The 26,833-nt window shown below is 34.1% G+C and overlaps 2 protein-coding genes across 2 annotated transcripts; one reads left to right on the top strand and one right to left on the bottom strand.

The window, feature by feature from the left end:
* Positions 1-290: 290 nt before the first annotated feature.
* Positions 291-17,770, bottom strand: LOC128163239 (NADH dehydrogenase [ubiquinone] 1 alpha subcomplex subunit 10, mitochondrial-like). Its single transcript, XM_052826782.1, has 8 exons — positions 17,160-17,770; positions 15,118-15,204; positions 11,456-11,577; positions 7,422-7,510; positions 6,035-6,089; positions 5,071-5,189; positions 1,414-1,528; positions 291-507 (listed from the first exon to the last, which is right to left on the bottom strand). Exons 1-8 carry the CDS (start codon positions 17,689-17,691, stop codon positions 421-423), a joined length of 1,206 nt encoding a protein of 401 aa, XP_052682742.1. The 5' UTR covers positions 17,692-17,770; the 3' UTR covers positions 291-420.
* Positions 17,771-21,044: 3,274 nt separating this feature from the next.
* LOC128163026 (ankyrin repeat, PH and SEC7 domain containing protein secG-like) lies at positions 21,045-22,832 on the top strand. The gene has a single exon (XM_052826483.1). The coding sequence runs from the start codon at positions 21,381-21,383 to the stop codon at positions 22,671-22,673; it is 1,293 nt and encodes a 430-aa protein (XP_052682443.1). The 5' UTR covers positions 21,045-21,380; the 3' UTR covers positions 22,674-22,832.
* The last annotated feature ends 4,001 nt before the right edge of the window (positions 22,833-26,833 follow it).

The following is a 26,833-nucleotide window of genomic DNA, read 5'->3' as shown; positions in this document are numbered from 1 at the left end:
TTAAACGCAAGGATTTAATATCCGCATAAAATCGCGAGAAGCATCCTTCGTGGATTTTAAAATCTCACCATTATTTTCTGAGAGTTGAAAACTATAAGAAATAAGAAGAAAAGTTCAACGTTTGCGTTTTTGTATTCTCGCGATTAGATACAAACCAGCAGGATTGCAAAATTAAGTACTCGTGTAATATAAGGAATTTACAGTAATAAATTTCCACTGGTCTATTGAAAAAAAACAACCCGCAACCTTTCTTATAGGACCAAATTCTCTACTAAGAACAAGAAATAAAATAAATATAAGTATTTTTTAATTCCTTTTGAATGACAATATCAAGAACAATGTCAATACGGTCAATACTTATGAAATAAACACCATCCACTGTTTCTACACCAGCCTGTTACTGTTCAAACTCTGCTTGACTTATATATGAAACAGTCTCTTTATTGCTCCCTTCATTCCATCTTTCCCTTGTGCAAATCGTTTGTCATAGTAGTACTGTTCTTTTCTCTGTCAAAATACAATGTACATGTTCTTACATATAATCAGTGAAATTTTGAAATTACAAATATATAAAGTGGATTTTGTGTAAAAAGAACAGCTCAATTAGAGGAATGGTTGAAATTTTAAGAAAAGGGATTTTTGCTAATAGTTTTGACTATCTACATGTACAGTACCAGTAGATATTTTTTTCAATTTGTACATGTATAAGTACTTGTGACCAGAATCACAAATCCTCTTTAATACAAGTTGAAATTAATAATTTTTCATGCATTTCTTCCTGATTTAATTCAATGGTGTTTTACAGAATCAGCATAAGTTATGATAAATTGACCATACAGTGGAATTATTTAATTCCGTGGGGATCAATTTTCGTGGATTATGGGAGTTTTGCTTATTCGTGGGGGTGTAATTTCGTGGATGTGTCGGTTTTCAGTCTCAGTAGGAAAACTTTTATAATTACTTTTTGTGGTGGAAGTAAATTCTACCCATGAATACCACCAAAGTTGAGCCACCTCAAATTCTAATGATTCCACGGTAATACATAACCATTTGAAATAAATCCAATACAGAGGCATCAGATCATGATAACAAATTGTTTTATCATTCAAAATTAATGTTTCACTTTGTAATAGACAATTTTTTAGCTGAAAGTTTATCTTTGTGAAATCTTTTTTTTTTTAAATAGCTTCGGCTATGCTTATGAAAGAAGAAAACCATTGTTACTTTTATATTTGCAACAAAATACCAGTATGAATTTAGAGCTATAACATTAGCAGAACAGATTTAATCTCCTCTCTCCCATTTTTTACCAAATTCAAATGGGCAAACAGTCATCACTCATTATTATATGTACATGCATAGACCTCAGATTTAATTATTCAGCCTCTGTATGAGTAAGGGAAAGGTACATACCACCCTATAATCACGGCATGTTGTGAATTCCTCGACTGTGAGTTGAATATCTCTGATCTCAACATGACCCTGGGGGTCATTACACGTCCAAAAATGACTTGGGTCTAAGTCACACCTTGAATAAAAAAATTCCATAATTCAGAATAATATTTTATTACATGACTATTGTTTACAACTACTCTTGATTTTTAAACTAGTATGTTTAACTTAATGAAAAATAAATTTTTCAATTTTAAAAAGTTCAGTGGAAGGAGGAATCAATTGCCTTGCAACAAGTGATGATGCGGCCCTTTGGATCAAGTTACTATTAAAATGATAAATTTATTATATACCCTTGTCTATTTAAATGTTTTAATTACAAAACTATATTTTTAAAAACAACAGTATGAGGTTTACCTACAAAACAAAGCTATTTGATGCAAACTCTATAAAACAAGAGGCCCAATGGGCCACATCGCTCACCTGAGCAACACTGGCTTTATATGGGCGTTCAAAGGATATTGTGCCATGTGGCCCCTCAGTAGATTAATTAAAATGAATATCCGAATTTTCACGTATTTTTGCATATACTTAATCTTTGACATATTTACCTTCATGGAATACCATTTTTACCGAAAATAAGATCATATGCAATATAAATAACTAAATTTTCAGTTGGTGTTCACGGTTAACTTCCAGTTCCCTTTATTTTAGCCCCCCCCCCCCATCACTTTATAAAACGATTAAAATACATGAGAGCATAAAGGTACATTTTCTCCCTCCACTACTTGCTACTTATTGTATTTTAGAGAATTCTATATGTGAAAGAAGAAAAGTGTACCTCAATGCACCAGAATGAATGCGCTCAATTACTCAAATTATAAACATTGAAAAAGTTGGCCTTCTCCATTATAGACGATTGTCATTTACCAGGCATGGATTCATTTTGTATGACCTTTCATATCCTTACTCACTTGATTGAAGAAAATAAACTTAACTGAAAATGTTGTCACATATGTTAAAGAGCTATAATTCAAATTAATGTATTGGCAGGCATGAGTTTATTACATTCAACTTTAGAATTTTAAACTTGGTAATTCCTATTCAGCATAGCTGCATTATAAACAAACTAAAGGATGACCTCAGCTTTGTGTACAAACATATAACAGCATTGTGCGCAAAACTCTGTATCTTGCATATAACTCGAAGCTTGACCTTCAGGTTAGTAAAATTATAGGAATTTGTTAACAATTAAAACAAGAGAAAACTGCACTAAAACAAAGAGAAAACTCAATTTATTTTTCATCATATATATACTTTAGTTATATATTTCTAGCAGCGAGAATAATCTCCGTTCAGATTGAAATTGCTGAACATCTTGATAGAACATGTTGCATTAATCAACTATTACGTAGAGATAATACCGAATTACACTAATTAATCAATACCCCTGAAATCATGGTTTGAAAAAACTAGAATGAATCAACACTACCTGAGGATGCTTCCACACAAGTTACAGCTTTTCTGGCAAATTGGTTTTTAAGAAGAGATTTTTTTTTAAAGATTTTTCGCTATGTATTCCTATGTAAAATTCAACCCACCCATTGTGGCCGCACCCTACCCCCGGGATCATGGTTTGAACAAATTTGAATCTAAATAAAAATAAATAATAAATAAATAAAATATGGGATTTTATTGTACAATTGCTGAAAATTATATAAATATATTAAGTAACTAGACACGATCTCGTTGCGAGCAATGAGTGGGTCTTCCACATGTCCACCACTCTAACGACTGAGCTAATCGGACTCTCGCTTCAGGACTTAGATGCTTAATATCTCAAGAACATGCTGATTGATTTTAAAACAAACAAGAAATCTGTGAGCCAATGCTCACTAGTGATACCCCCGCTCTGATGTGAATATGCAAAATAAGCAAAGTCGACATTTAACAGAAAGCTGGCATCCGATTGGTACAGAAATATATCCCACAATATGGCATGCCTAAACAAATAGTGTGTTAAAATTTCAAGTATCTGCGATAAATAGCTGCTGAGAAATCTTTGACGAAAATTTGTTTGAAAATTTTGGCTAAAATAAACAAAGTACTCATTTAACAGGAAGATGACGTCCGATTGGTACAAAAATATATCCAACAATATGGCATGCCTTAACAAACACTGTGTAAAAATTTCAAGCATCTGCGATAAATAGTTGCTGAGAATTCTTTGACGAAAATTTGTTTGAAAATTTTGGCAAAAAATAAACAAAGTCGTCATTTAACAGGAAGTTGACGTCTGATTGGTACAAAAATATATCCCACGATATAGCATGCCTATACAAATACTGTGTAAAAATTTCAAGCATCTGCGATAAACAGTTGCTGAGAAATCTTTGACGAAAATTTGTTTGAAAATTTTATTTAAAAAATAAGCAAAGTCGTCATTTAACAGGAAGTTGACGTCCGATTGGTACAAAAATATATCCCACGATATGGAATGCCTATACAAATACTGTGTAAAAATTTCAAGCATCTGCGATAAACAGTTGCTGAGAAATCTTTGACGAAAATTTGTTTGAAAATTTTGGTTAAAAAACAAGCAACATCGTCATTTAACAGGAAGTTGACGTCCGATTGGTACAAAAATATATCCCACGATATGGCATGCCTTAACAAACGCTGTGTTAAAATTTCAAGCATCTGCGACAAGTAGTTGCTGAGATAAATGCGACAGAAATTTTTGTTACGGACGGACAGACAGACAGACAGACACACAAGGGTAAAACAGTATACCCCCTCTCCTTCGGAGCGGGGGTATAATTATATATTCTGAATCAGTAAGAGGGTAAATATCACCTGTTAAATATTCAAAGAAAAACATTAAAAAATAAAAATAAAAAAACTTGTGGGTCTTCCGTCTGATTTTTGAGTAGATGAGATAAAACCATTCACTTTTAAGACAAAATTGTTAATCTACTGATGTTGGAAACGGAAGACCTTAATAATGATAATAAGAAGAAGAAAAGTGAAAAAGAAACAATAGAATAATAGATGGGTCTTCTGCTGAAGACGGAAGACCCTAAAAATAAAATTGGAAAAGAAACAATAGAATAATAGAAGGGTCTTCCGCTGAAGACGGACGACCCTAACAAGGAATCATTCCTTGAATACTATGAGGTGCTCATTGTTTTTGGGGTGTGATAAGTCTATCAGTAAAAAAGGTTGGAATAATACTGAAAGAATTATTCCTTTTTCCTTAAAGCTAAACATTACTCGTAAAAGGCACTGTTCGCCACATTGCTCTATTGTCACTGCTATCCCTACAACTCCTTTATAAGTCGCAGATCTCTTAGCAGTTTAAACTATTTCCCTGTAGAGATCTAACCTGTGTGACTGTACATCTTACATCGCTGTGTAACTAGGTCGCAATGAAATTTTCAAATTTTACGCACTTTTTCCAAGCCAGGAGAATACAAACATCAAATAAATAGGTCAATGCATTATTTACCAACAAAATATGCACATAAAACAAGGAATAAATGCACAAAATCCAAAGACCACAAAAGGAATATTACACTTCAGCCATAACTTTCAGGTGTGCAACAAGATTAAAGGGTTTATATACCTGTGAGACAGTGCCTATTTATGAGTGGTGTTCAGCTTTAAATATATACGTACCATATTCGATATGAAGCCCATTGTCTTTCATGTGTGAGCCTCCAATCTGCAAATTTTTCATCCCTAAGCAAGGTATCTCTGAATGGGTTGAAGTCAATTTTTTCCATTTCTTCAACAAGCTTAAGAAAACACAATTGTATCAGAAAAGCTCACTAGAGCTTACAGTCTACTGTAAACGTATTATATTTAGTGTGTACGATATTTGGCAGAAAAAAAGTTATTGAATAAGTTGAGATGAATTTGAATTAGTGTATTTCTGAATGAGACTATTCTTATACATATATGCATGGCATTTAGCCATGTACTTGATAAACCTGAAGCTTCATTTCACCCAAAACACTAAATATAATACAAAGCCAAATGTACATTGTAATACATTTACAGTATGTGAGCTGAAAATCAAACAACCTTTAAATACTGATTGTAATAAACTGTTAACTGCATGTAAGAGCTTAAAAACAAGATATCTGTGAGCCAATGCTCACTAGAAATACGCCCACTCTGATGTGAATATGCAAAATAGGCAAAAGTTGTCATTTAACAGGAAGTTGGCATCCAAATGGTATAAAAATATATCCCACGATACATGTATGTCATCCCTAAACATATAGTGTGTTAAAATTTCAAGCATCTGCAATCTATAGTTGCTGAGAAATCTCTGACAAAAAATTATATCCCAAGATATGGCATGCCTAAACAAATAGTGTGTTTAAATTTCAAGCATCTGCGTTAAATAGTTGCTGCCAAATACTTTGATGAAAATTTGTTTGATTTAGGCTAAAAAAAAAACAGTCCTCATTTAACAGAAAGTTGATGTCTGATTGGTGTAAAAATATACCAATCAGAGCTTCAGAGCTTGGGTATAAAAATAGAAATTGACTTCCAATTTTCCCCACAATTATCTCCCAAATACACGTGTATAATGACGTTAATGTAAGATGAATATGTTTGCTTAATGACTCACCAAATCATAATCTGGAAGATTGTCAGCATCAAGAACCATTATTTCAGATAAAGGTCTGTTAAAAAATAAAATCAACACAACATAGTCTTTAAAAAACTATTTCCTCATAAAGAACACATTGCATGTTACAAGTACCTGTATTTTACCGCAGGGGACTATAGCTTTCCTCTGCATCCGTTAGTCCATCCGTCCATCTGTCTGTCTGTCCCACTTCAGTTTTCCACATTTTTTTTTTATGCGTTTGAGGAATAATATGAAATTTGCTGAACAGCTTCAAAATGTCAAACTACAGATCAAGTTTACACTTTTGTAGCGTCTCGTTGACATATTTTCGGGAAAATTAATTTTTTACATTCCAATTTTTTAATGTTCGGGTTCGTTATAGTGTTCGGTGTGTATTGAATAAACGAGGAAAGTATGTAGTCATTTATAATATCGTACATTACTTGTACCATTCCTTGTATTGTTTCTAACAAACAAATAAGTTCTGTAAAATTAAGTGTCAAGCATTGTGTTGTATATTTAATCGACAGGGTTTTTTGTATTACCGGTATTACATCCATTATTACATTATAATAAGTCCATTAATAATTTGCTGGTAGAAATTTGTAAAAACAATGCACTAAATGCAGAATATCATTTCTTACCGTCTTCTGTACCCCGAATCAACAAACCAACCCGATAACAAACCTGATTGTAATAATAGTGTGGAAAACTGAAGTGGGACAGACAGACGGATGGACAGACAGAGACCGACGGACAGACGGATGCAGAGGAAAGCTATAGTCCCCTCCGGTGAAGCCTGCAACTTCTGTGCAAGAATCATTTTGTGTTACGTGTTTTGGGTGAACCACAAAGCATTTTGTGCAAATCCTTTAGCATAAACTGTTTCTAGCAAAGCATGCACGTATCAATCACATGAAATATTTCAACACTCTTCTTAAAGAGCATTTTCAAAAATGTTTATGTTTCAAAACTGCATCCAAAATTAAAATTGTTGTTCAGCTAGTCTTTAAATCAATTGTGTTTGACATTACATGTACATGTGTGTTCATTCAAACTTCAGAAAAATATAAAAATCTTTAATTCAAATCTCAACAAACAGAAGAATTAGCTAATTAGAAAAGGTGAATGTGTTATAGTCTTAAAAATGTTTCTCCAAACTGTTTGGTTTGAATATACAAATTGTTCTCCATACACAAACACCCAATAAAAGTTCTCTCTACAGCAAAAGTACAGCTACATGTATATATAAATGATTTGAAATTTTGCAGGTCTTACTTTTCGAACATCAACACATTATTTATTTATTATCCACGATTGCAAACTTTAAAGAGTTCACAAAGGTATAGTAAGTCATTTAGAAAAACTGGCTTCTAATACTCACTCCAATTTGGGCAGTATCTTCTTGTCATAACCCTCAGATATTTTTGACAAAAAGTCTTCGGTTAGGATTGGGCTGTTGACTTCATGAGGCTGAAATATCCAGGAGCAGAGATAAGATCACTTTGACTGGCGAAAATGAGCACTTCTCAGTCCTCCAAAAGACAATTCATGTCAAAGCATGTTAAATGTCTTTAATTCCATATGTCTAAAATTTCACAATTTCCTTTGCTAGTACCTTTTACTGTGTTTTTAATTTCATGGCAAATCAATTTCTTCTAATAGAATTATCTAAATCACGATTCTAAAAAAAAATCTGATAAGTAATGAACATATCTTACATTTACATTATTTTTCATTTAAATCACATTACGGTACTGTCTTCAATCTGTTATATACTATTAGTATTTTGTCGAAATCAATATAATACGCACTGTTATATAATGCAAACCTGGCATTTTTGGCCTGAAAATTCAGGGTAACTTACTCTGTTCTACAAGAGGCCCAGGGGCCACATTACTCACCTGAGCAACAATAGACATACTATAATCAGCTTTACGAAGTCATATACAAAATATCTGAATTATGTCGTATAACAGATCCTGTATAAAAAAAAAAAATAATTCCCCTGCATATTCATATGTTTATCAGTGAGCCTTTGTAACATGATGATTTCACAGTCACATTATATATTATGCATTGCAGTTCTTGAGAAGATGATGTTTATATAAGGATTACTAGACTTTGACCCGAGCATGCATATGTTGACATTGCATATGATATTAGACATTTACAAAAAAAATACATGAACACACCATATTGTTGACATTTACATAACCAAGCATTAAGCCTACAATAATGTTATTAATTTCACTACACTCTGCTTGGTTTGAATAATCTAACTGTGTCTCAGGACAGGCCTATACCACAGTTAAAATGCCTAACATTTACCTGTAATGTAACAAAAAATTGCAGAATCACTCCGAAATTGCATTGAAAATTACAGTTAAATTATTCATAGCAAACCATTTTGAGGCTGTTAATATCTTTCATCTAAAAATTTAATTCATATTAATGAAGAATTCTACACTTTTTCACCACCGTTTTACTCGCTTCGCATTTACACACCATGACTCTCAGAATTTTTCATATTAAATGCACTGAGTTAGTTTAATCTCCTGAATTTCCTTTGATGAACAGAATATATGATAAATTCAGTGAAAATTTACATGTATTTGTAATATTGTTTCTGAGTTTATCAAGTGCAAATCTGATATTGAAGAAACATAAACTAAGGAGCCTCCCGTGATTTAGCGTGAATGTAATGCGCATGCGCAAGATTGTAAAATCCAAAAAATCCAGATGATTTCCGAATTTTTTAAAGGAATTTTCGTTGATTATTAATTATCGAAGCTTGATTGAGAAAAAATAAAAACAAATTGGTAATCTTCAAGTACCAATAATGTTTAAAATATATATATAACAAAAGACAGTTCTCTTCCGATTTCTCGGTATTAAAGCCCAAAAATTCGAGTCTATCATTTTAATATAGTAGTATGGATAAACCCACATCAAACTTTGAACCCCTTATGAGGCTGAAGAGTTGTCAAGAGTTGTCAAGAGGCCAAAGTCTAAACAATTTTAAAGAATAAACAATAAGTCAAAATTCTTGCACAGATTAAAACCATATACATATACAGTATAAAAACATTAAAGTTTTTAATTTAGTGAACAATTTATTTTTTTCCTACGCAAAATTGGACCCCCCCCCCCAACCCCCAACCCCCCGGGTGGCCCAACCCTACTCCTGACTCCTGAACTAACTTAAGTAACAGCTTTTCTAGACAAATTATGTTTTAGAAGGTGATTAAAAAATTTTCCCTATATAATCCTGTGTAGAAATTTTACATCCCCCCAGTTGTGGCCCCACCCTAGCACTGGGGATCATGGTTACAAACTTGAATCTTCCCTACCTGAGGATGCTTCCACACAAGTTGCAGCTTTTCTAGCTGATCAGTTTTAGAGAAGTAGATCTTTAAAGATTTACTCTATATATTCCTAATATGTAAAAATTTGCCCCCCCCCCCCCACCATTGTGGCCCCACCCTACCCTTCGGGATCATGATTTGAACAAACTTGAATCTACACTATATGAGGATGCTTCCACACAAGTTGCAGCTTTTCTGCCCAATCGATTTCTGAGAAAAAGACCTTTAATGATTTACCCTATTTATTCCTATGTAAAATTCGACCCCCATTGTGGCACCACCCTACCCCCGGGGATCATGATTTGAACAAACTTGAATCTACCTACCCGAGTATGCTTCTACACAATTTTCAGCTTTTCTGGCCAAATGGTGTCTGAGAAGATCTTTTTTTAAAAATACCAACAAAGGACTATATATGATAAGGGCCTAAAATGGCCCCCTAAAATGAACATCATCATTTTACTATCATTCTTTGTTTTCTTAGTACAGATATATATGTGATGTGTTTATATAATATTTACTTTGATTCAAGTGCCCACAATTTAGAAATATGACATTGTAAAGACAACCTTTTCCCGCCATTTTGCATTTTCAGCGTAAAACAGCTTGTTTTCAAGCAGTTTTTCCTTCCGAAAACATAGAGCGCATTCTTGAACAAATAAAATATTTTAATCAGAGATGTACCTAGCCAAGACTAATAAGTGACAAAAAATTTTTCCTTGTTCAAGCATGCGCTCTATATTTCCCATTCGTAAATAGATAAGAAAAATGTTAATTTTTGGCTGATTTTGATTGAATTATAGAAATGGCGTCACTTCTGACGTCATATACTGCCAGTGTGTGCAAATAAATCAAATAAAAAGATGAAAAATATATTTTATATCAACTCTTCTAAAAAATTAGTAAACATTTTATTGTACCCGAAACACTTTAAAAATGGCGAATTATGGGGGCCAAATTTAACTCTTATCATATATAGTTCTTTCAATGATTTTTAATTATCTACCCTTGAAAGAGGGCAGGGCCTTTTATTTTATTAAACTTGAATCCTCTATTCATAAGGATGCTTTGTGTCAAGTTTAGTAGAAATCAGACCAATGGTTCTGGAGATGAATATTCATTGTGACTTAATGTTCATGGAAAATTGTCTGATCACGAACATGGTGAAATTAGAAACTCTGTAATGTTTCCTCCTCTACAGTATACATGTACCGACTACCCTAAGCCTGCAGTGCTCTGCTAAAACAGAATTAAATGACAAATCAAAAGTACCGGTAACCATTATATAAATAGTGCCTGTTTGGGAGGGTAACAGTTGAAATTGGTTTTCGAGGGGTGTCAATTTCAACTGTTATCCTCCTGAACAGGCACTATTTATTTTTTTATACTGAATGTCTTAATTTTCAAGAAAATTTTACTGCTTTTATATAGGAATAACGTAAATTCTACAGCGAACCGTACGCGCATAATTTTCGCACATGTAACAATTTATAATGTTACCCGTTGCTTAGTGCGTTGCTAATGCTGAGGGTAATAGAACAGATTATGAACTGCGTCTTAACCAATCAGATTTCACTATTTAACATGAAAGTATAACAATATCAATTATCAACAGTATACACGAGGCTTACAGATGAATCTGAAGGAATTTTAGAAAGGACCTGGTATCAACAAATGTCAACCAATTTTTTATCTATTATCTAATATGTACTTCATACACTGATAATCAGCAATTGTAGTAACAACACAATTTTGAAAATTGCACCTTTACAGAAAATCGTATTCATAGCAAAAACAACACTATAATTTGAAAACATGCATTGTAATTTTCTGAATGTTATGGAGAAATAAAAAACACTGTACATATCATCAAAGGGAAATTTATCGAATCGAAGCATGGATACAGACAATCGCATGGAACGATGTCGTGATGTTACTATATCATAAAGAAATACATTCTAATTGGTCTTGTCATTTGGTCAGTTTGTGTTATTCATAAATTTCTTTTACATTTATTGATAAAAAAATACCTATACACAATATAACTTACCACATTTCTTTCTTTGATCTTTTTCATGCTGTAAGCTGGCGTTGCATCCAAGTAAATGACAAGATGTGGGGTAAATAGATATTTAAAAGCTTTATTTGTATACTCCAAATACTTCTTGTACACTGAAATATAAATTAAGCAGTTGTTTAAGCATAAAACAAGTTAAAACAATGATGTGATGTCATTTATTTTTCCAGCAGTCTAAAATTTTTACTTATGACAGTCTGATATTGGTGAGCTTCTTATGTAAGGCCTTTAACAGTGGTTACAGTGCTGAGAGATATATATATATATACAATGAATAAACTGATAAATTTCATTTTCCAGAATAAAATTATAATCATTACACAGCCTTTGAATTTATGCAGCAGTGCATGAGTATAAAAAAAGACAAGAGGCCCATGGGCCACATCGCTCACCTGAACAGCAGTTCCTTGTAACATTCTATTTCGTAGCATAAGCTTTTTCTATTTTAAACATTGAACCCCTTTCTGGGGCCCCAGTATTGGTCCGAGGTTTATAGTTGGCTTTAACAACATAAATAGTAACATAGGAATGAAAATGTGTAGCACTGCGCCAGGATCGCACGTACACAGCCTGAAAAACTGAACATAGAAGAGTTCCACATCAAAAGGAATAACTCTCAGACTGTACAACATCGAGGAAGATAACTCTTGGTTCCACTACATTAGAGTTTACACAATTTGAGGATCCTTGCATAGTAATCTCACAAACTGTAGCATTATAGTTCTCGAGAAAAACATTTTCAATATATCTTTCTCTGTTAAACTTTGAACCCCTTTTGGGGCTCCAGTATTAGTCCAGTGCCAAATATTTTGAATTCACATTATTTAAGGATGCTTGCATAGTAATCTCACAAGCTGAAGCATTATAGTTCCCTAGAAAAAGATTTTTTAACATTTTCCTTCTATATTTCTATGCTAAACTTTGAACACCTCTTCGGGTCCAGTATTAGATCGAGGGTCACGGCTTTTATAATTTCGAATCTACACTATTTGAGGATGCTTACATAGTTATCTGACAAATTGAAGCATTGTAGTTCTCGAAAAGAAGATTTTTAAACATTTTCCATATTTACTTCTACATTTAACTTTTAACCCAGCTTGGGTCCCCAGTATTAGTCCAGGGGTCACTATTTTAAAACTATCAAACCTACATTACGCAAGGTTGTATGCATGATAGTAATCTCACAAATTGAAGCATTGTAATTCTTGAGAAGAATTTTTTTTACATGTTACCTTTATATTTCTATGATAAACTTTGAACCCATCTTGGGGCCCCAGTAATGGTCTGGGGGTCATCCTTTTACCAATTAAGAATCTACATAAGCTAGGGATGCATGCATAGTAATTCCACAAACTATAACATTGTAGTTCTTGAGAAAAAAATTTTTAAGCATTTCCTTAAGCTTTATATTTTTTAAAATGTTTAAATTCTGAACCCCTGTTGGTGCCCCATTATTTGTCCGGGAGTCACGATGTTTACAAATTAGAATCTACATTATTTAAGGATGTACATGTATGCATAGTAATATCCCAAACCGGTGCATTATAGTTCTTGAGAAGAAGATTTTAAAACATTTTCCTATATATGTTAAAATTTAAACCCCTCCTGGGGCCCTACTTTTTATCAAGAGGTCACGATTTTTACAATTTAGAATCTCACTATATATACAACCTTTTGTGTAAATATTGGCATTTTTTGGTGCAGTAGTTCTTGAGAAGAAAATTTTTCAACATTTTTCCTATGTAGTTCTATGTCAAACTTTGAACCCAACCTGGGGCTCCAGTTTTGGTCCGAGGGTCACGGTTTCTACAATTTAGAGTCTTCACTATACATATTAAAGGCCAGAACGCCCACAAAGGCCTTGAGCTGACATTTTCTTTAAGATAGGTATCATTAATTTAAATTTCTGTACCAATAGTTGTATATCAAATAATATCAGAATAAAAATATTTTGTGTAACTAAATTTGTACATATTATGGTATTTATTGCCAAGCAGACAACAAACAAATACACATAAAACATGAGTTCATCAACAAGAGTTCACAATAGCCTTCGCCATGCACCGGAACACATTCGTCCTCGACCAGGGAGCCCGCGGAGATCCGTGCACGCGCTGTCTGAGTTAGGTCGTACGTACAATAAGTCCATAAATACCACAATATGCAACTATATTTTTATTTGCAATTTTAACATCACCATGTGATTGTATACATAGTGATGCATTTGTAATACAATGAATCATAACTCATCATGGTTACAAAGATTGAAGAAATTTCAAAAATAAATTATCTTCTTTCTGCTTTAAACACTCTTTGAACAAATTTTACAGGTTCATCATTTGTATGCGAGGGTAACACATTAACTATAATAAAACATACTTTTTTAAAAATTTAATTCCCATGTGAAACAAGATCATCTATGGTATGGTATTTTACCATATGCACACCACGTGCGTTGATCTGCCGTATCTATAATGCTCAACCAAACTAGATGCAATATTGCAACAAAATCACAAGATAAATTTATCGCTTATATTTATTTTGGAGACCGTGCCCGATAACAAATAAATTTACATATCAATTTTTATTTTTATAGGGCACGGTATCCAAATAAAATGTAAGCGATAAACTGATATAATGTTTAGTGAATTTTTACACCTTATCGTATTCATCCGTCATTTCTTGCTTAAACAACCTTATATACTTATGCAATGAGTTGTCAATAATCAGGGAGACACAGTTGGGTTTTCTGGGGCACAATTTAGTTGAATAAATGGAACAAAAGTCATGTAAACATTTTTCCTATGTATTTCTATGTTAAACTTTGAACCCCGCCTGGGGCCCCATTATTTGTCCAGGAGTCACAATTTTTACAAATTAGAATCTTCACTATATATACAACCTTTTGTGTTAATATTGGCATTTCTGGTGCAGTGGTTCTTGAGAAGAAGATTTTTTAAACATTTTTCCTATGTATTTCTATTTAATTTTGTACCTCGCCTGGGGCCCCAGTTTTGGTCCGATGGTCACGATTTTTACAATTTAGAATCTTCACTATATATACAAGCTTTTACGTAAAAAAATGTTTCGCAATTCTCTCCCTTTTGAAAAGGGATGTGCCCTTTATTTTAACAATTTATAGTCCACTTTCAATAAAGATGCTTTGTACTAAATTTGGTTAAATTTGGCCCAGAGGTTTTAGAGAAGAAGTCGAAAATGTGAAAAGTTTACAGACGGACGGACAACGGGTGATCAGAAAAGCTCACTTGAACCTTCGGTTCAGGTGAGCTAAAAAGAAAAAAACATTTTATTTTAGCTCACTAATTTAGTTTGAAAAAAAATAACTTCTGCTTTAATAAATTCCATTCATGTTTCAATTATTGGTTGCATTTAAGCTCCATTTACATTTCATCCTAAACAATAGGATTGGGTACCATTTTGAAAATCTAAGATTGTTTAAGTAATTTAATGAATTTTGTCTCCAAATAATTCAAAGGTTAATTTGCATAAAATATTCTAAATGAGCACTGCAAATTTTATACAGTGTTCCATATGATTTGCATGATATGAAGCATGCATGGAGAAACTTACTCTGTAGGTGATAAAATACTGGATTTCAACAAAATTTACATTACCTGACTTCTTAAAGAGGTTCCTGTTCACCATGGCATGGCAGAAAGCAATATCACTGTAAACACTGCGAGCCATGATAACTCCTTGTCCTAAAATAAGACAATTATGTTAAACTTATTGACAAATTATTTGGAGAAATCCAACAGCATATCACATGTATCAATTCAATGTTTATTTCCTCTTAAAGGACTGTATATATATGGTATGGACCCAAATATGGACCTAAAATGGCCCCCTGAAATGAACATATTTTTTTGCAGTACGTGGTTGTGAATATCTGTTCTTGACAGCTACAAATAGTACTATCTCCTATTCTTACTTTTTTACATGACAGTGAGAAGGTACAATAGCAAATATAAACTAGAGGTACTGTGATCAAGCTCACTAATCATATATATGTATCCCCTGCTAAGAAAATATAATAACTCAATTATTTCTATATTGGAAAGTAATGGATGCATCGTTTTTCTTATGGTGACCTTGAACTTGCACAAATGACCAAAGCTTAAGGTCAGGAAAAAATAACAGGTCATAAGCAATCTTTGGTCAAATATTACCTTCTAATCATTTTCCATTACAAAATGATCTTGACACGAATTTATAATGACCTTGAACTTGCCCAAATGACCTTTGGTCAAAATCATAACACACCCTCTGGTCATAAGCAATCTTTGTGTGAAGTAAGAACTTCCAATGTTCTTCCATAAGAGAGATATGGGTCCTGGATGGAGGGACAGATGGACAGACTGACCGACGGACAAGGTGATTCTTATACGTCCCCCCAAACTTTTCTTGTGAGGGTTATAATAACAGCTTAGTCGCTCAGGTATACACAGGTATACACAGTTTACCTATGAAACGATAAATTTTAGAGGAGTTCCGATGGATCTTATCTATGATAGTGTAAAAAAACTACGTCGGGGGGCATGCTGTGATACAAGTTACTAACGTAACAGTTTTTGCGAACAATAAGCAATTAAAACGGAAGATAAATCAAATGTTAGAATTTTTTATATGACAACATTGATAGTAGTATAGAGTTGAAAAAAATCAGGGCAACTTGAACTTCTCTTTGATGATATTTTAAGGCAAAGTTTCAAGCCCCAAGGCAACTTTTTCGCCCGAGTCACCCCATGCGTTGGTCCTTGGATCTTCCAACGCAAAAAAATTGTATTTAATCATTATTATAGTCTATACAAACGAACAATTATGCACCTCATGTAATTATGATCTGTTTCTCTGACAAGGCCTTCAAAATTATAAGTATGTGCATACAGAATTAAAAGGTATTTTTAAATAGCTAATGTAAGTAATTTACATGTTTTAGATGGATGACAGTTAAAATCAAAGTACTGAAGTACTGAAAGCCGGACTCTTTTGGTGTGTCTTTATGCATACTTTGTAGTAAAGACTGAAAATCTCTCTCTCAATCTCTCTCTCTCTATCATGCTTTAAATGTCAGCAAAGCGTCAGATAGCGACCAAATTTTGTAAGCCGCTATTAACAAAAATATGTCTGTCTAGTAGAAAAAAGTTCAATAGTTGCTGCCTTGAATTTTGCAACAAGCGTTAAATATTCAATCCCCATTTCTCCTACGCGCAGCAAAGTAGTTCATGGAAATTTATGTGCATTGTATGTGTCCAAAATGCATAGTCTTGTTTTTAAAACACGTTATTAATAAGAAAACTAAAAAAGATAGACAATTCTCTCAAAATTAAAAAAAAAGAAACAAAATGTCAACACTTTTGACAAAACTTGGCTCTTTGTGTAACTATTTGGTATAGCGGAAGCTTTTACTTTGACGCTGTTTGGTTTTTTGTTTATTTTTGAAGTTGTGCTATTTATAGTTACATTGGCGATTTGCCTGCCTACAGCCAGGACTCTGCTTTCAGCAGAGCCCAGCTAAAAATTCATAAAAATTACTAGATGTTTCACACTAATAGTGCAAATCATCATGGTGCAAAACATCTGTTTATTTTTGTCAAAAGCAATCAAAAAGTGATGGAAGCAATTACTTGGGACAGAAAATACGTATATTACAAACCAGTATTGAAGATGTGTTTCAAGGCATTCCGATATTTAAACCACCTTAGATGGAATGAGTCAAACTGACTTCGCATAATCATAGGGTTGTCTTCTAACTTTTCTGTTGCCCAAAATTCGTCCAAACCGACATACATCGGTCTATCAACTGCATATTGATTCAAGTCTCGGTAGTTAAAGTCTTCAAATACAGGACTCATGTACATCGAGTTAAAGTCAATATCATCAATATACAACAAATCGAATTCCTCTGCAAGTTTCTTTGCCAATTCTTTCTTTCCGGTCCCGAGATTCCCTTCCACTAGGACGACTATGGAATTTTCATTCATGCGCGGTATAGGGGAATCAAACATTTGCCAGAAAGCGTTGTATTTTCTGCCACGGAAAGGTTTCGGCCTTGGGGGCAATGGAAACGGATCGTTTACAGATCGTAATTTTGCAACCTGGGTGCAACTTGGTAGAGCTGCAGTGAGTAACTGAGATTTTGTACATTTCACACCCAATGTTAGAAACCGAGGACCCAAACTCGCCATAATAATGGCAAAGTTTTACGATTGCCTTGATGGTGGCCTTGTCTCCTTGAATACCGGAAGTTGTGTCAAACATTACGGTAAGACGACTCACCCAAATGAACCATTGATAAACCAAAATTTCATTTTGTGGATCGATAATATTTGATTTCATTATTTAATGACGTTTATATGATCTGAATTAATAGACAATAAATCTGTTAAAAAACACAAATAAGTTCCGATGAGTTTTGAGAATTTTACTGGGTAACTCTATATTTAAGATTAAACGATCCCGACTGAAATAAATCTGACAGCGGCTAGGTTAATGCACTCGTTAAATTTTGCTTAACTACAGAACGACATAATATGTTTTATGGCATGCGCGGATCCAGAAAATTTTTCCAGGGGGGGTCCGAAGGATAATTGTGTTTGCCAGGGGGGGTCCGAGGCATATTTTCGCGATAATTTTACTATGTAAATTTAATAAATTTTCATTTTCCAGGGGGGGTCGGGACCCCCCCGACCCCCCCCCCCCCCTCTAGATCCGCGCATGTATGGTGTGACCGTTGGGGCGAGAGCATAAGGAACCACACATCTCTTATCATTGTTAAATGCAACCCGTGGACTTGCCCTAACCAAAAAACTTTGGCTTTGTCTCGAAAACTTTTACAACGGCAAGGAACCCGAAGTTATCAAACTTTTATTCCAATGGTCCCCTCCTAGGCTTATACACTTGAACAAACTACCACTGAGCATTAATAAAAGGTTGAACAGACTTATTAAAATATTTCGATAAACACAAAGCCGTTTTTTTTTTTTTTTTTTTTTTAATGTAAATACAATTATGTTTTATCATTCCTTTACCTTTTAACAATGACCATTAACACCAGTAAACAATAAATTGTGTGTCTGTGTTATTTCTCATTTTGTTCCTTGTTGTTATCTGTGTTTTAATTATTTTCCTCTCTGACATCAATTTTGTTTTTAATCTTTTTAATTTTTGTACGCTTTATAAGCGTTGTAGACATGTGCCCTCACCCTGTTTTAGTGTGTGATCGATATCCAATATTATTTAAAGGTTTGACCGCATATATGCAACTATAACAAATACATTTACAGTGTATAGCTATTTTAACAGTTTAAATGTTTTCTTTTATTTATTCATTACAAAATGACGTGGCTGCACGTAGATCTAATAATACAGAATTAGACTTTTCTTTTTAAATAATTTTTTGTTACCTACCTAACGTATGTATATATGATTGGATCAATATGACAGTAAATTAAGAATGGAACTTGCATGTGAATTTACTATGCAAGAAAATTATCAAAACAAAACTAGTCAGCCAAAGAGTCACCGTTAACACTGAGTCTTATCTATTCTAACAAAAATAACAAGCAAATATGTATTTGCCGACTAGTCTAGAATGCATACGGGTGGGGGGGGGGGGGGGGGGCGCGGAAGTTTATTTTAAGCTGAACAATTAATACAAAAATGTATCATGTACATGTACATATAATGTAATATAAAAAATCAATGCCTTATGAAATATTTGATCCTTTCATCGACGACGTGACCGGCCAGAAAAAAACATAAATAAAAAACTATTAAAAAGAAAAATCTATGGAAACCTGTGTCCCAATATACCCAGTAATGATACCCAGTGGCGTCGGAAGCAAATTGAAAGTGGGGGGGGGGGGGCTAAACTAAAATCCTAATCCGTGGGGGGGGGGGGGGATTAAACCTATCGGCCTGCATATCCCATGCGCGGATCTAGGGGGGGGGGGGGTCGGGGGGGGGGGGGGGTCCCGACCCCCCCCTGGAAAATGAAAATTTATTAAATTTACATAGTAAAATTATCGCGAAAATATGCCTCGGACCCCCCCTGGCAAACACAATTATCCTTCGGACCCCCCCTGGAAAAATTTTCTGGATCCGCGCATGTATCCACTCCGTGCTTTGAAGAAACGAGACCACATATATGCGTCTTTTCTCCTAAAATATTTTGTAAATTATAGTGTTCATTTAAACTATAAAATGCAAATGCTTTCATTGGTGCATGATTCGTGCTGGATATAAAGATAAGCGGGTTATATGAATTTTTTCTGCAATGATCGCTACCTTCATAACCCGTATGAATCATAAAAAGAAAGTATTTAACAGGAGGGCACGTAGCATCGGGGGGGGGGGGGGGGGCATGCTTTTTTGCGCAGCAAAGATTTTTCTTAAATTTACATACAATTTTTTGAATTAACATGGAGCCCCCCCCCCCCCCCCCCAATTTTATGGGACCATGTAAAAAAATGAAATGGAAATAAGGAAATAAACAGTGCAATTGAAGTTAAAAGTAAACACCCCCCCCCCCTCCAAACAACCCCCCCCCCCCCCTCCGGATTAGGATTTTCAGAATTTTGGAAAGTATCGTTTTTCCTTTCTTTTTTTTTTTTTGGCTTGTCAAGATTTTTTTTTTAATGAGTCTGCCCCCCCCCCCTTTTTTTTAAAAACAATGCTACGTGGCTGTTTGATACGTGTAGTTGTAGTAATTAATACATCTATCGTTAAACAAACTCATGAATTGATCGTTAAGATTTTTAAAGAGTAAGTAAAGGTAACCGTAAATTATTGTTTAAGTACATCAATACGTTAGATTTAAGAAGTAGCCATGCAATTATTTTTAAATGGGAATTTGATTATTTTGTGCAGTCCGAGACTTTTTTCGGTTGCTGAAGGTTTCGACAGGTATACACTGTACTGGATCGTGTATATTTCAACCCTGTCTGTTTCTGTGGAATTAGAACCATTTTAACAGGAGCTTGGACTTTGGGTAGTTGTGTCAAACAGCAATGTGACGTAGCCCTGTCTATTTCATTGCTGGCCACTCGGCCATAGCTCATTGAATCAACAAGCTTTGTCTGGCTTTTGAGCTAAGACTACGCAATCGGTGTATATTTCACTTCAAATCAGCGTTATTTTAAACTTGTTTTGAGGCAAGAAATAGACAGTTACATACTACCGAAAGTCCAAGGTCTTGTTAAAATGGTTCTATTTGAATCACAATCGGTTTCCTTAAATAATAGAAGAGAAAACACTTGGTAGATGTAAATATATAATTATGTGCAAAACTTTGTGGTAAAATTATTGCAATTAATAGTCAGCTTTCCCAAAAGTAGGCTATTAATAATTTTGATAAAATTTTATTTGAAGAGAAGTCAAATGCTAGCAAATTCTGAAAGACTTGTCAATAATAATCAATGCATTATATCGCAAAAGTTTTAGTTCCGACGAAAAACCCCTTACTGAGCCTCGCTACTGCAGCAGTTAGAATTGCATCGATCGAACGTGATATATATTTAGTATAATTTATCCACCTCTCGTTTAGTACGTCAGAGGTTTGAGACGTGCGGATGCACTGTATTTTTAGAAAGACGCCATGTTGGACAAGAAAGAAAAGCTACTGAGGAGGGTTTTGTCGTACGAAAAGACGTCGTTTCGTCATGTGTAGAACGGGCAATCTAATGGGTTATTGTCATGTATGAGGGCAGCAGATTTGCGTAGATCTTTTATTTGTAAACACTGGAGTTATTGATTTTCTGCCTGTTATTTCGTGATTAGTGACCATGGTGCTGTTATGAGTAGAGATTTTGACTCCAGGTATTGTAACGAATAGGAACCAGAAACTTCGGGTCTCTTACACTAATGATCTGTTAAGATGTTACTTAGAACTCAAATGGTGGGTATAGAGTTTTACGATGCTGTTCTGAACAACGAATTGCAATTACTGAAGCGAATTGTGACGCAACACAAAATAGATCTGAACGCCAAATTTGTGGAAGTTCGAAAGAAAAACCACGCCGATTTATGCCCCATTCACTTGGCGGCGTACCGGGGGTATACCTATATGTTGCAATACCTAATTGAGTCAAAATGTGACGTCAATAAGACAACAGCCACGTTAAGGAGAACTGCATTGCATTTCGCCGTGTTGCGTCACAAATTGGCCTGTATGTTGTTACTCATTCGAGCAGGTGCTAAAATAGATGCTAAAGACACTTTTAGCAACTCTCCCTGTCACTACGCGGCTGACGATGGCTATTGTCAAATCCTGGACCGCTTAATCCGACGTGGTGTCAACGTTAATACTCAAGATATTACGTCAAAAACCCCATTAATGAAGGCCGTTAGAAACAACAAAACCGATGCGGTGATACGGCTCATCAGAGCAAACTGCAACATGAACATCACGGACAGAAACTACGACATGGCTTTACATTATGCTTCCAGGAATGGGTGTGCTGACGTCATCGATATCTTGATTTCCGCGGGAAGTTTGATCGACGTACAGAATTACTGGGGCCGTACACCACTGATGGAGGCGGTGTGCTACAATCATAAGGAAGCCGTGGCCAGGCTTCTCAAAGCAAATTGTGATCTAAATCGACGAGAATTCAAAACCGGAGACACAGCACTGCACATTGCGATAAAACGAAACTATACAGATGTAGTGGGACTACTTTTAAAAGCCGGAAGTCGACACGATATTTACAATCATCAGAGTGAAACGGCTGCGTATGACGCTGTTGTAAGCAACAAAACAGAGATCATTCAACTGATGGTTATTCATAACTGCGATTTAGAACAACCTGGAAAATACTTCTCAAACGGTGTGTATAAATCTTTGTTTCAAATCGCTTCAGAGAGAGGCCATTTTACGATCTGCAGACTTTTGGCGGTTCATGGTTATGTGGATTACAGAGCCCGGATGTACTTCCACCAAAGTTATATCCCTCCGCGATTGGTGCCAGAGGCTGAGCACGTTGTGAACTGGTTGAGGAAGAAAATGCAAACAACTACCTCTCTGCAACAGCTTTGCAGGAAGTGCATCCGCAAGAGAATCGGTTACAAGATAGCGGAGAGTGTAGAGGCCTTGCCTATGCCAAGGGCGTTAAAGGATTACGTCTTGATCAAAGATTTCAATGAAAGTGACCAAATGAACTTTAAATGACAAAAACTTCAAAAATAATTGACAGTGGACAACGTTATTGAGCAATATTGGCATATTGCATTAATATATTTCATTGCAATGCAAATTGTTAAAGATTTTAAACCACATCCTCATTATTGTTATAAATTTTCTGCATTAGAAATAAAATAATAATAGATATTTTTTAAACAAGTTATTGCAAGAAAATGTGACTGTGTATTTGAGTTGCACAAGTAGTGTTGTTGTAGTGGGAAAAATAAGGAAACCCGATATATATGAGATGACTTTTAGCCGAAAAAAGAAAGAGAATTTCGGACTGTTTGGACATTGGTTGTTTTTTTTAAGTTTCACTTTGTTCTAGGAATCTTTAAAGCTTTACAACGTTTCTTTGAAAAATTCTTAATATCTTTTATTCAATACCAATTTTCGTGTTGTTAACAGGTTGTTAACAGGTAAATTTCAATCAATAGCAAAACATGCATATAATTACAGATAAAAACTACACTCGGGTTACTGTTGATCAATCACCTTTAACAGTTGTATAGACTAATGCTATAAACCACATTTTTTTCACGCGAATTACAAAACGTGTGCGAGTTTTTGTTTTGGGATTCACGTTTTCAATTGTATGCTCATAAGCTGCCGTGTTATAAGTTATAATGAATTTACAATTTCAGGATTTACATACTGATTACATATGAGAATAAACACATATACCTGTAACTTTGTAAAACTGCGTTCACCGCATCACTAAGCAGTGTTTCAGTTCATTAAATGACAATATTTTTTCACACCCAAATAATAATTTCCATCTACCGAGTATTTTCTCCTCCATTTCTTAGGAAAACCGATTGTTATTCACAGCGCTGTTGATACTGACAGGACTGAGATCTACATGATCCAGTTATAACCAGTTTATTGATCGACCGAAGCCTTCAGTAACCACCCCCCCCCCCCCAAAAAAAAAATAATAAAAATCACGGACTGCATGAAATAAACATGATGATGTCAAAGTCCCAATATAACAGGACTTCGCTACTTCTTTTATTTAACGTACTAGAGTTACTTTACATTAACTTAACATTAACTTCTTGACCTTTAATTAAGTTGAATATACCTACGTACTTTTTACAATACATTCAATAAGATGTTAAAGGAAAGATGTAAATATAAACAATAAAATGCTTTCTCTGACGTGTCATGCGGGTTATGAAGGTAGCGATCATTACCGAAAAATGTACATACATGTATAATGCGGGTTATGTATTCTTCTGCAGTGCCTCTATCTTCAAAACCCGCATGAATCATCAAAGAAAGCATTTTATTGTTTATCAAATGTTTACATTATAAATGGTGTCTAATTTGATACTTTTGATGCAACAGCGTGGATTATATTAGTTCATGAGCAATATGCACTCAACAGAACTTCGAGGTGTTCTCCCAGTATAATGTATTTCACATATGAAATAAGCACATTTATTTGTCTTTGCCGTTAGGGTGACTGATTTCCACCTTAACTTTCAAATTGTTAAGAACGATGCATTGACCTTGACCTCAGGTTGCGACCCGAAATGTTGACCTTTGCTAGATATCACTAACACTTCCGGTTTGATTGAATTTTGCTCAGAACTCAGAACTATTGGATTGTATTAAGTTGTCTATGATAACGATATAACGGTTACGAAATAAAAAAATATATTAAAATACATTTTTCCTTCGGATTGCCAAATATTTAAAACAATGTCGCGGTCAAAACAAACAGCAAATTCAAAATAATAAGATCTGTTGTGGAAACAAATCAGACAACAATATTCCAACGGCTCTGGCTGTGTTTGTAGTGATCATTTTGGCCATGTTCAGTGGTTTTCTTTTTAAACGATCACCAAAACTAACATAGGTAATCACAGATTACAAAGCTCACCGAGACGAGACATCACCCTTATGAGACTTCACCTTTATGAGACCACCTTTATCATATTAAATGAAAATCATACTTTATGATCTTGGATATTCATGAATTCTGTTTTGACACAATATCGTATATCATCTGTTAAAAAATTGTATGATAATCATATGTTCATATGTTAATCAATACAATAATATACAATTAAATATTGCATCCTATCATATTTACAACATATATCATATAATACAATAAAATACCATAATAAACAATGATGAGATATGATATTGTAACGTATGATATGACATTGTATTGTTTTATACGTTATTGTATTTGATCATATAATACAATATCATAATATATAAAACAATATAGTATTATATTACAATATCATATTACATAATAACGTTGAAATATATGATATCATATTGTATAATGTAGTATGATATTGTATGATACTGTATCATTTTTGAAACATAATATGATATTGTATCATTTAATACAATATAATTTGATACAACATTGTATCATATCAAATGATACATTATGTGATAAAGTAAAATATATAATAAAACATTATATTATACATATTGTATCATATGAAACAATAATATATTTTACAATATCATACAATACAATTTCATGTGATGTGATAATATATCATATTATAAACCAATATCATATTATACAATATCGTATGATACGATATTATATAATATTTCAGTATCATATTATACAATTTCATGTGATATAATTCTATATAACAGAAACTTATATCGTATTATACAATATCGTATGATACAATATTATAGAATATACAATATTGTATCATAGGATACAATATTTATTTTGCAATATCTTATGTAAAAGTATCATGTGATAAAAAAAATAAATTAATAATACAATATTATACAATATTGTATCATAATATACAATACTATACATAACGATATCATGTTACAATATCATAACATAAAATATCAAAAAAATTGATACAATATCAAATCGTATTATATATATCTTTTTAGTATATTACATGATATTATATTGTATCATATTAAACAATATTGTTTCATACCATACAATACTATATCATAGGAATCATGTTATATCATTTATCAACAAACACATCTATCTATTGAGCAGGTTTGAGTGAGGAAGGAGATTTCTATAGCATCCTTGATAATGGAGATCAGGCTCTGCATCTGTAGCAACCTCTGCGTTTCATTTATAATATAGGTAAATCAACTATGCAAGCTATCATCTATAATACATGTGACCTGTTCCAAAAAAACTAAACCTCATCCAGCATCCGAAACCTATGGCTCAGATTCAGCATTCAAGCCTGTCAGGTGCATCAGTATACATAAGACACATCTCCATGCAAGTTTGGTGAAGTTCAGACCAGTAATAACTAAGATATCATCATCAGAGGGCACTAGCAATTAAAACCTTAACCTGCTCCAGCATCCGCAACCTATGGCTCTGCCTCAGATTCAACATCCATGCCTGTCAGGTGCATCTGTATCATAAGACACACCATCCATTCAAGTTTGGTGAAGTTAGGACCTGTAATAACTAAGATATATATTTTAGCATCCTTGATAATGGAGATCAAGCTCTGCATCTGAAGCTTCCTCTGTGATTCATTCATATTACAGTTTAATTAACTATGCAAGTTTGAAATAGTATTATTATCTATTAAACATGTGACCTGTTCCAAAAAACTTAACCATATCCAGCATCTGAAACCTATGGCTCAGACTCAGCATTCAAGCCCGTCAGGTGCATCAGTATCATAAGTCGCACCATCCATGGAAGTCTGGTGAAGTTAGGACAAGTACGGTAGTAACTAAGATAAAATCATCAGAGGGCACCTGTTTCAAAAACTTTAACCAGCTCTAAAAACCTTAACCTCCTCCAGCATCCGAAACCTATGGCTCAGACTCAGCATTCAAGCCTGTCTGATGCATCAGTATCATAAGACACACCATCCATTCAAGTTTGGTGAAGTTAGGACAAGTAGTACCTAAGATATAATCATCACAGGGCACCTGTAACAAAAACTTTAACCAGCTCCAACAACCTTAACCTCCTTCAGCATCTGTAACCTATAGCTCAGATTCAGCATCCAAGCCTGCCTGGTGCATCAGTATCATAAGACACACCATCCATGCAAGTTTGGTGAAGTACGGACCTGCAGTAACTTAGATATTGCTATCAAAGGGCACCTGCAACAAAAACTTTAACCTGGTCCAACAACCTTAACCTCCTCCAG

Source organism: Crassostrea angulata, chromosome 9, assembly GCF_025612915.1.
Source record: "Crassostrea angulata isolate pt1a10 chromosome 9, ASM2561291v2, whole genome shotgun sequence".
NCBI classification, from domain to species: domain Eukaryota; kingdom Metazoa; phylum Mollusca; class Bivalvia; order Ostreida; family Ostreidae; genus Magallana; species Magallana angulata.
Note: the sequence above shows the minus strand (reverse complement) of the source record. Positions and strands in the feature narration are given on the sequence as shown.